The 11,693-nt window shown below is 40.5% G+C and overlaps 1 protein-coding gene across 1 annotated transcript in view; it reads right to left on the reverse strand.

The window, feature by feature from the left end:
* The window catches only part of MET (MET proto-oncogene, receptor tyrosine kinase), a 112,157-nt gene that overhangs the window by 63,474 nt on the left and 36,990 nt on the right, over positions 1-11,693 (reverse strand). The window contains exons 4-5 of the mRNA XM_015416013.1: positions 7,754-7,888; positions 4,126-4,299 (exon numbers count right to left, since the gene is read on the reverse strand). Of these exons, the coding sequence (XP_015271499.1) occupies positions 4,126-4,299; positions 7,754-7,888 (309 nt within the window). The remainder of the gene's footprint in view (positions 1-4,125; positions 4,300-7,753; positions 7,889-11,693) is intronic.

The following is an 11,693-nucleotide window of genomic DNA, read 5'->3' on the forward strand; positions in this document are numbered from 1 at the left end:
ACCATTTTTTTAACTGGCACAAGCAAAATTTCAAGACATCTCAACAGAGTAACTGAGCTAAACAAGTGGAATAGCTGAACGCCAAACAAACAAGCATACACAAAACTGCCCAGGGAAAGTTTCATCAGCAGTTTTATTATTTTAAAAAATCCTCAGTTGTACATTTCCAAACACATATGATATTCTATTGGGATATTCAGGATGCTTTGAGAATGTGACTGTGAATACTTCTAGGCTCATAGTGACAGCTGGGTTTATTGTCACAGTAAAGAAATACATCAGGGAAGGAGCAGTGGACAGTTTAAAGCCAAGGATACAAAAGTGGGATTTATTCAATGTTTCCACAATTTTTCCTCTAAACTGAAGTATTTATTTATCTAAACATCTGTATTTTACTTATCAACTCACTGGGTCCTCAGAGCTTACAATGATTTTTATAAACACAACATGAATAAAAAAATAATACACACCTATAAATACCAACCAAGAAACAAAACTTATCATCAAAGTCATCAGCACAAAAACTAATGTTATGTGACACCAACATCAGATGGGTAAGCAAGAAAGGCATCACCGGGCACTTCAAACTCAGCAGTGTAAATGCTAGCAAATGGGGCTGAGGTAGAGTTCCGCGAACAAGAAAGCAGAACAGGGGTAGACACTCACTTCACCTCCAGAGGAGAGACTCTGGACAAGATCGTAACAATGAGGGAAGTTTTATGGGAGCGGGTGGTCCTTCAGGTGCTCTGGCCCCAGACTAGTTCATTGTAAGTGATGAGAAAAATAACCAACAATTTTCACTGGCAAAGGACTCAAGCGGTCAAATCAGTCTGCGCTTACTTTGAGTCAAATCCTTTGAGTCTTGAAACTAGTCTTGAGATGGCTGATCAAGCTCATGTGGTTTCATACCTTTTCCACAACTATCTTAAGCCCACTGAACTGCAGCTAAAAATAAACATGAGACTAGAAACTGTATCTAGCACAGCTGGGATGCTCATACTACTGGGGATTCAATGCTATAGAATGCTGGGCAATATTATTATCACGCAAAGAGCAAAGGGAATATTAGCCTTGACTCACTGTGAGCTCTGCTGCTACTTCTTTGTATTCACCAACATGACTACAGTATCATTTAATATATTTTAATCACTTGGTTCCTCTTTTATAAATTAAGGGATTTTCAGGTTCTACTGCAAATGTCACACAAAGCAGGTTATCATCCATTTGATGGAAACCAGAAGAAAAACCACAGGTTTTTGCTATTAAAAAAAAAAATAGTAGTAATGCCAACTGTCACGGTCCAGTAAAGCATGAAATCTGCATTAGCAGCTAGCAACCATAAAGGATTTAGATACTCAACTGCATTATTTTCCTTCCTTCTAGAAACAAGATTCACAAACTTACACATGCTGTGGCACAAGCTATTAGGATACTTTGCCATTTATCACTGCCAGATTTTTGTATTTATTGCATTTTTAAATTATATGCAGCATATGAACACAGGCTTTAAATCAATCCAACTGCACTCTGATAAATTTTTTAATTCACTAGCCTCAAATAAAACTATTCTTGAGAAACCAAAGCTCAGCACAAGGGTCTGATCACTGGGCTTGGCAGGATGACCATGTAAAGAAGTCAGTGCCTTTAAGTCATTCCATGTAAGTGAAAATGCAGATATAACAAAAACACGCATGCATTTTGTGATTATTTTTTTTAAAAAGCGAACTGCAATGGCGAGCTGTGAATAACTTTGTACTGACCTTGTAGAATCATAGACTGACCTCACCTGAACTGAGATCTGTTATCCTTGTAATGGCAAGGGTAAGGGACCTTAATGTGGTTTTAAATATGATTTACATTCACTCCAAGGCCCTTTTACACTATGTGAACAACTTAAAGGGGGTCTAATGTAACTATGAATCAGACTTCATAATTTAAAAGTTATTTAGGGCTTGACTTTCTACTCCATTTAGTCATAAGCACTTGCTGCTTAAAGCAATCATAAACCACTCACTTGTAAGAGACAGATTTTCCTTCAGTGTTGCATATTTGTATAACATTGGAAGAATAGTTCACTAAGAGTTTCTGAATTCAAAACTCAGTTGTAATCCATTGTAACAGCTGCATTTTATCATCATCATATTAATGGCTTGTCATAATATACATGTGTGAAGTTTTTTTTCTTTTACTTCAAAACAAATTGCGGAAGAAAGTTTCATTCCAATTCCTTTTATTCTACAAATTTAATTTGGGCACTATTTTACAAGCTGCTGAGCTTTTTAACTGTCCTTTGGTAATTTCAAGATCTGTTCCTATCAGCTCAGCCATGCAAGTATAACAACAGCAGCCGCAGAAGAAGCACAAAAGCATTTGTGTGTGTGTTTACAAGTGTCCTTGCTATTCAGTGAAACCAGACCTCCCTAATTATGTCACACTTAATGTAAAATGTTTTGGTTAAATGCAGAGTTGGTCTGTACAAATCTTGCAATAACCATAGCTAAATGAAAACAGCAAAAGTCTACTAAACTTCTAAACCATTTGTGTAATTTTGTTCACTTTTGGGGGGAGGGGTACACTTTCGTCACTTGAAAGGAGTTTCCAGTTGTACCCTTTCCCAAGGGCAAATTGGCAGTGTGTCTTTATTCACTGGGAAACAATAAAGGAAAAGGAGGCACTTAAAAAGGCATATGACCAAACGCATCTGCAAAACTGACAGCTGTGTTTGTTTATTTGAAAATGGAATCCCATCCCTTCCGTAAATTCCGATCAGCTTATAAAAACCAGTTAGGATACAGAATAATAAATAATAAAATGAACAAAGACCTAAAATTCCACAAACAATCATTATATATATATTGGTACCATTCTTTCCACAGTATAGCAAGCTTTAATGACTTTTGCTACCAAGAATGAAAAAGTCACTCTTATTTCAGACTTCTCATCCCAAAAAGGCATGTCTTTTGCCCAGAATTGGGTGTGCTTGGGATCTGTTTGACATATCGACACATATTTAGGGCTTCTTATTTGAGTAAGTTACATGCGCATTCCCTCTCATAAATGAATATCTAATACAATCAGTGTTCTTGTCTATGACACATTGCCAGTAAGGTGCCCTTGACAACCTCTAGGTGATATCCCATTTTCTGATGGAATTATGAACCAGCACTCTGAGATTCTTTGAATGATCTAGCAGCAATCAGCAAGACTCAATAATAAGGCTGACTGGCACAGAAGCAGCATATTAACTTAACTGGAACCCAGATATATTGTCCCAGGGGCCTCTGCAGTTATGGCTGGATTGATCTTCCATTTGCTGATGAAAGGGCCATCCACAGGTAAGAAAAGGAAATGAGTGGAATATTCTGTTACTTCCAGCCGAGCCAGGGTAAAGTTGGCCACTTTGTTCAGCCTGAGAGAGGAAGAAGGGGTTGAACTTCTTCCTTACCAACCTAGGAAAGGATGTCACTGACAGAATGCCTCAGCCCTTAAGTACCTTAACTAGGGAGCATTCAGTCCCACCAAAGCTAAAAAAATTAGCAATCCCTACATTACAACATGATGTAGGTAAGAGCCGCGAGAACTGGTTTGCTAATTATTAGGCATGTTACAGAAACCAACAGACACCTGTGATACTTTGTACAATCACATTTAATGCAGCAGTCTCAATACAATTAAATGTGCTGGGGCAACGGAAGGGGAAGAGGAATCTCATTCTTCAGTGGTAAAATACTGCATTTTGAGAATTGAGTAGATATAGGGTTGCCAAATAATTCTTCGCCAGGAGCGGGGGGCTCCCGGCCGGCATCAGGTGAGTGCGCGCGCGCGTCACCCGAAAGTGACGTAGGCATGCTGGGCACGCTGGGGGCGGGGCCATAGCCATACAAGGGAAAACCATAGAGTTTTCCCTTGTATGGCTGTGGCCCCGTAGATATGATATTAACAACAGAATCACAAACCCTGAGAGAATATGTTCATAATCCCCAACAAATAAGAAACAGATATACTTTTGTTTTATGAACTGATTACCTCAAAGGCCCTAGAACCTATTCATAACACTTTATTTTCAAAGAGCACAAACATCAATTTCTCAAGAATTTATCTCATGCAGTTTAAGAATAACTTTACCTCATAGATTCTGGGTAAACAGGTCTCTTGTGTCCACAGTCCTACATTGCACTCGCCAGATCGTGTACACCGATCACTACACCAACCACACTTCATGAAGGAAGGTGACAAAAGACACTGACTGCAGGTATTGAAATGATTACAACCTGGTCCATTTAGTGGAATCTTTGTTATCTAATGACAGAAAAGTGGCATCACCTCGATTAGCAGAGAATTCATAGAGGTCAGAAAAGTCAGTAATGCTTTCAAGCCATTGCAGAACATATTTGAATTAGCCATCCTCTTACTTACACAGTTGGTATCTTTGACAATTCTCAAGGTTTATACTCTTTAACGGATTAAAGGAGCCTTCAATACAAGCTCTGTTGAAATCAAGAAGAGCTGCCAAAAAAACAGTATTGCTCTTGCACAACTTCCATTCATAAAGGTTGTGCAGGAGAAACTATCAGTGCACTGTTGAAAGATTAGCCTTGGGCAGCTGTATCATATTTTGTTGATGCATTTGTGTCATATGGTAGATACTGGACAGTTTACAGCAGGGGTCCTCAGCGTGGTGCCCATGGGTGACACAGAACCCGCCAATACCTGTCCTGCCATCAAGTGTTTTTTATAAAGTGGGTGGGGCCAGGTGGGGGTCTTGTCCAGCAGGGCTTCTGATTGGCCACCAGAGATCCAATTGGCTGTGCAGAGTAAAATAATACTGTTTCAGCATTAAAATAATACTGTTTCAGCATTAAAATAATACTGTTTCAGCATCAAAATAATACTGTTTCAGCATCAGCTGCCACCACAGTTTTATTCACTCTCACTCCTCCTTCCAAGCCGCCCTGAGCCCGTTTGCGGGGATGGCGGGGTATAAATATAATAAAATAAAAATAAATAAAAATAAATATATATTTTAAATTGCCCCTCCCCCCCCCAATGTGGGCTTCCTCTGTGTGTGTGACTCCACTTCCTACAGGAGCCATTTTGTGGTTGGCTCCACCTCCTGTGGCAGCTAGTTTGTGGCTTCACCCACCACCCCATCTCACAATTCCAAAGGTGCCCACTGGCTACTATCTTCTAAATTCAACCTCTAGCATGTAAAGTACACTAAAATAACTAAACAGGAAAATAAAAATCTTGACTCAATTGTCTTTCATACCCAGGATAATTGATCATGCCAACAGTAGTAGATACAATATTTATTTTATTTATTTACGTTATTTATAGCCTGCCTTTCTCAGTGAGATTCAAGGCAGATTACACAATGTAGATCAAATATAATCAACAGGATGGGACATCCAATAAGGTTTAGATTTCAGAAATCTGAAAATGGAGCTGAAACAATGGATAAACAGTAGCATGACAAATGATGCAGAAATTACATTGCAAGGATCATACTTAGGTTGACAGACAATACATACTATACACAGTAGTATAGTCAACAGTCATTATCTCTTTACCAAAGCAGCTTTCTGAAACATTTTTTATAGTACATCCCTAATTACCTGCATAAAAAAGCTTTACTGAATTCAACTTCGCATAGTTTATGGAAAGCCAGCAGCGTAGGAGCCTTCCTGACTTCATCAGGCAGGCCATTTCACAAGATGGGGGTCACAACAGAGAATGCATGTATGCAGGCAGTTGTTGATTTTGCCTATTTGAAGGGTGAAATCTGCAGAAGGTCCTATTCAGATGAGCAAAGCCATCATGGTGGATCATAGATGTAGAAGTGATCCCACAGACATGAGGTACCCAGAGCCAAAACTTTTTCAGCTCTGGTGCCGGCCTGTTGGAACACTCTCCCAAATGAAATCTGGTCCCTGTGGGACAATACAGTTCCACCAGGCCTGTAAAATGGAGATGTTCCACTTGGCCTATGGTTGAGCAGGTGAAACTTCATCTGTATCGGCCTCCCCTGCTCTGCCTCTCTTGTTCTACCTCCTTCTGTTTCCTCTTGCCCACCGACTTGCCTTTGTATGTTGTCATCTATGGGCACATAGATGTAGAGTTTTGGAAGTAACTGTTATTTGGGCTGTGTTACTTCCCATCTAACAGATTAGGATTAAATGATTTCATATAGGCAAATTGATTGTAATGTATGGTTAACTGTTTTTATTGTGTTTTACTGTTTATATGCATTGTTGTAACCTGCCCTGAGCCTTGCTGTGCAGTGGCTAGAAATCAAATAAATAAATAACTGCTCTCTTGTAAGACACAAATAATGCTGCCTTCATAATAAAAGAACACATATGATCAGGGGTCTTGTTGTAGAAAAAGAGCTGCCGGAGCTCATTAGCATAACTCATTAGCATAACTTATTTGCATATGCCACGCCCCCTGACATCACCGGAAGTGACAGAAGGCCACACCCCCTGACATCACCGGAAGTGTGTCAGAAGGCCCGGCTACTTACCCTCCTGCTTCATCCTCATTCCCAAACGGAATGAGGATCGAAGCAGAGGGCGGGGTAAAGAAGGGGGCGGGGCTTCACCACGTGACCGCCCCGCCCCCTAGAGGTTCTCTTCCGGAGCTCCGTACCTGAGAGCTCCCCCCCGACTAGAGCCCTGCATATGATGTTCCTAAAAGGCAAGATTATATCAGCAGCATGGTGTAAAACAGCAATTAAGAACTACTGATTATAGTGCAACGAGTCATCTATACTTCAAGCTCTTTTTTTAAACATGAAAATCTACTTAAATGGCATTAAGGCTAATACAAACCAACAAAGGCCAGGAAATTCTAAACCCCATTCTTTTACTGAAGTCATTGTGCATTTTAGTTCACAGCAGCCTGCTCTGAAGAAAAAGAAAGGTGTCAGGCTTATATTTACATTTCCTCTCTTTTGCTGGTTTGCATCACAGTTCTCATGTTCAAACAATTCTCAATATTCATTTACTTGCTTCCTTGGTCTGAGCAAAAAATATCTAAGGAAACAAACAATATACACAAGAGCCTGGAAAGGCTGCAAAGGATTTTTTTTTCTTTTTCACAGCTGCTTTAAATAACCTGAACCTCGGTGGCCCAGTAACCAAACCAAGGTACATAGTTGTAGGCCTCTTTCACTAATGTCACTTAAATCAGCTTTTCCTTATTTCCTATCTTTAATTAAAACATAAAGGTTACTCTGCCTAGACCATACATTTAATAGATGATTACATCTTCCACTTTCTATCCTGCATTAAAACATACACAGGTTTCTAGAATAAAAGCTGTGCTTAACATAATCAATGAAAACAACCTACAGTGCAATCCTAGACAGAATTAAACTCTTCAAAGCCCACTGGAGTCAATGGATTTAGTATAATGTAACTATTCTTAGGATTGCAGTACTTAACTGTGTTAAGGATGGCACTGTTAAAATGACACATAACATGTTAGGGTCCAAATCCAACTGAGCTACACAACCTGCTGGACAAACATGTGTGAGTTACACTCTGCCAGGTTTCATTTCACATCTCAACTCAGAAACCAATGACTGACCTTGGAGCAACAGAGTACAAAATGCAAAAATGAAATACAGGATGGATGTGAAACACACCTTAAACAATAGAAGCACATTAATTACAGCAGTAATCCTTATATAAAACTGCCTCTCTGAGTCCATATCAGTACATACTAGCAGAAAGGCATTTGAAGTTCTTACCCTATTCCCAGTGACTGCCAAGACATATCCATTATCACCTGGTGAATTTTCAATTATAACTTCTGGAGAAACAGGATGAACATCTAGCTGGAAGTTCACGTATGGTGTTGTGTAGGCTGAACGAGAAATCACTATCTAAAAAAAGTACATTACATATAAATAGACATCAAGTAATTTAAATCCATATCCTCCAGTGCTGCATTTCTATAATTATTGTTCTACCAGTACAACACAATATAAAAAACACTAGGAATATCCCCCCAACCCTGCCACACACACACAAACACACATGATATACCTTTATCATTCCAAAAAATAATGAAATCAGCACTTCAGAAAAGATATTGCATCATACTTGGAAAAATAAAGATTTGGCATGGTTGCTATTAACAACATTTACATTTCACGGGTTGGGTGTTTTATTGCTGTTTTACTGTTAGCCACCTGCACACAAATACACATGAAGCTGCCTTATACTGAATCTGACCATTGGTCCACCAATGTCAGTACTGTCTGCTCAGACTGGCAACAACTCTCCAGGGTCTCAGGTCTTTAACATCACCTACTGCCTGGTCCCTTTAACTGGAGATGCCAGAAACTGAACCCTGGGACCTTCTGTATGCAAAGCAGGAGCTCTTCAACTGAGCCAGCCCCTCCCCAAACTCTGTTCCATGAGAACAGAAAAGTAGAGTAAAATTATTTTCATCAATAATTTTTGAAAGACTAGCAGAAACAGCAATTAGTAACAATATAAGTCTTACTACAAGTATTTCGCAGTACTTTACTTCATACTATAGCTTATGTATAGCTGTGGTTCTCAATCTGATGTCTGTGGATCATTGACACTCTACAGGAGTATTCCGGGGGGGGGGAGGGGGTCTGTAGAACCAGGGGACACCCTAGAAGCAGGCTGGTTCTTGAACCCAGCTGAGACACAGTCTTTGGAGAGGAAGGGAGAAGACAAGGAGAGATGTGTAATAATCATATAATAGGAGAAACTGCTATATTTATGTCCATAGCGGGGATCCCATTAATGAATTCTATGCAAGATTACACTGAAATAAACATCAATAGGCTTGGGGTCTGTATAAAACTTTTAATGTAATTGGGAGTCCTTGGGCTGCTACAGTTTGAAAACTACGGTCCTTGGGCAATTCATTAGGGGTGTTGTACACTGTTTCCTTGCCTGAGTGCACATTAACAAGTGTTAGGGCCAAGCGGCACGTCACACAGGAAATCCATGACTTCATCTCCCACTTTGTTTTTCTTATGAAATGCAGTTGCACTAAACTGCTATATTGGTACAAGCAGCAGTGAAAGCAGTGGAGAAACTGGAAAAAATAGTGTTAAACCCTTTACCATTTTGCATTCTTGTCCATGAGAAAAACAGCAACCAGGATGGTCATTTTGAACAGTAAATGGCATTGAGGAGAGAAGTCTAGACGCCCCCTTCATAGGGCCCAACTTCAAGAATTACTTCTTTAAAATGGCAGACTCCTGATACAGGAATTCCAATTACATACCTTGCATATAAGATGTAGGGTTGGTTCCAGGCAACCTTTCCCCCCTTCAATCTCGGTAAATTCTATTATCACAGTTCCTGTACCACATGGCTTTCATTCATGCAGGTCACATGATTCCCTAGCATAACTTTGTTGGTCATCATAAACGACTCCTTTCTCCTTTTTTCACCAGAGGAAAAGCTGGTTGGATCCAACCCATAGTTTGGTTCTCAGATACATTGATAATATTCACCATGATTTTACTACTGATAACTCTATGCAGTATTTATTTGTTTACTTCATTTACACTCCCTTTTCTCCCCAATGGGGACCCCAAAAGCAGCTCACACTGTTCTCCTATTTATTTTACCCCTGCATCAGCCTCATAAGGTAGGTTAGGCTGAGTGTATGTGACTGGCCAAAACGTCACCCTACAAGCTTCCATGGCAGAGCTGGGATTAAGTTTCCCAGATCCTAGTCCAGTGATGGCGAACCTTTTAGAGACCGAGTGCCCAAACTGCGACCCCAAATCCACTTATTTATCGCAAAGTACCAACACGGCAATTTAACCTGAATACTGAGGTTTTACTTTAGAAAAAACAACCCATACATTAACTTAAGATGATCCAAATAAAGTAAGGAAAGCAATCCCAAATGCTTTCATTTACTTAAAATTATTTGGCAGAGAATTCAACACTTTAATGATGGTCTGGGCCTGGCTGGGGCGATGGCACAGTGCCCACAGAAAGGGCTCTGAGTGCCACCTCTGGCACCCGTGCCATCGCCACCACTGTCCTAGTTCAACACTCTAACCACTACACCACACTGGTTCTCAAGTCTGTAAGAAGCTCCAATTCAGCACTAACATTTCATATTCTATTCTGTTTTTCTAGCTTATGTTTATACAGGACTGCCTTTGAAGAATGTTTTAAGGTCCAAGTTCATTCAGGGCATTAGTGTTCACTGCTGACAGGAGTAGCTGCAGAGAATGCATTACTCCTATCTTGGCAAAGTTGTTTTGGGTACCTGTCAACTTCTCCTAAACACAGTTCCAAAGTTTTGGTCATAATTTTAAAAATGCTGAACAATCTATGCCTAGAATATGGTGGGCAGCACCTTCTTCCATATCAGTTGCCTTACCTTTTATCTGGGGATACCAAACAAGAGTCAACATTACATCCTCTTCACCAGACATTGAAGATTTAAATATTCTTTGTCACTGTTCTTTTTTATTTTTTTATTTTGCTAGATGCCATGTTTGTTCTTGGGTATCTGAACCATATATTTAATTTAAAGTTACCTATTTGAATCTGTAATACTTTTTCTATGTTGCCATGAGTTTGGAAACTAGCAAATTCTGTCAACAAACAAATTAAAGCTCTGATCTGCAAGATATGTTTCTTTCCTAAAAATCAATCTCAACATAGGTTAATGGAGAACTTTATATACACGTTTTGAAAAGTATGTTTATCCTAACTCTGTCAAAACAGTTTATAATAAAGACATTGTTAAAAACTTATTATTGCATTTTACCTTTTCAGAGTCTTCTAAATTAAGTAAAACTGATGTGGAGAGTCTTAGTTTTAGGCAAAGGGTAATTATTGTTATAGGGTGTAATCATGTGCCAATAAAAATTAATGGAGGTTGATTGACCATACATCCTCACGTTACATATTCTTTTTTTATTATTATTTATTTATTTCCCTCTCCTAAAAAGGAGAGAAATTTTGCTTTTACAGTTCAAGAAATTAGGAAGGGTCTATAGAGGGATAAAGAAAATTGTTGAGTGATGTTAAATATTAGTATGTTAATCTTTTAGTATTAAAGTTAAAGTCAATAGCATCTTCTGCAGTTGGATGATCTTCTTTTCTTCTGGGTTCTTTAAAATCGAGCAATTAACATTTGTGAGGTGCCGCTGGCTCCCGCCCGGGGTCTGGACCCTCCGCCGTGTCTTCCCTTGTCCGGAAGACGGTTCCCGTGGACCGCGGGGAGATGCTGAGGCTACTGCGGGAGGAGGAGGGGAAAAGGATCCGTCGCGGATAACGGAGCGTGCCTCAGACACAGACCCTGAGGGGAGTTCCGTCACTCCTCTCTTCTTTTGGGTCTGTCTGGAACTGCCGTCTTTCGCCTGTGCTAACTGACTTTCTCTCTGCGTTGCTCAGTAGCCTTGCCAGGCTTGCAGCCAGTCCAGCGAGTCCTCCTCGGCTTGCTCCGGCCGCTCCTTTATTCCCCTCGGCTCACCCACAAGCCCCAGCAACTGGGCTCCGCCCCCGCCCAAAGGCACAGACGCCGACCCGCCCCTCCAGTCCCCACCCTCTCCCGTCTGGGTGCTGCCGGTCGAGGCGACGTTCTCCTGCTCCGTCGTCTGCCGGGTCGGTGGATGGGCGCGAGGTCGGGTCCTGGCGCGCCCGCGTCGTCCGGGCTGCTCGCCGACCCCG

This window comes from Gekko japonicus, unplaced genomic scaffold (genome assembly GCF_001447785.1).
Source record: "Gekko japonicus isolate JY-2015 unplaced genomic scaffold, Gekko_japonicus_V1.1 scaffold159, whole genome shotgun sequence".
Classification (NCBI taxonomy): domain Eukaryota; kingdom Metazoa; phylum Chordata; class Lepidosauria; order Squamata; family Gekkonidae; genus Gekko; species Gekko japonicus.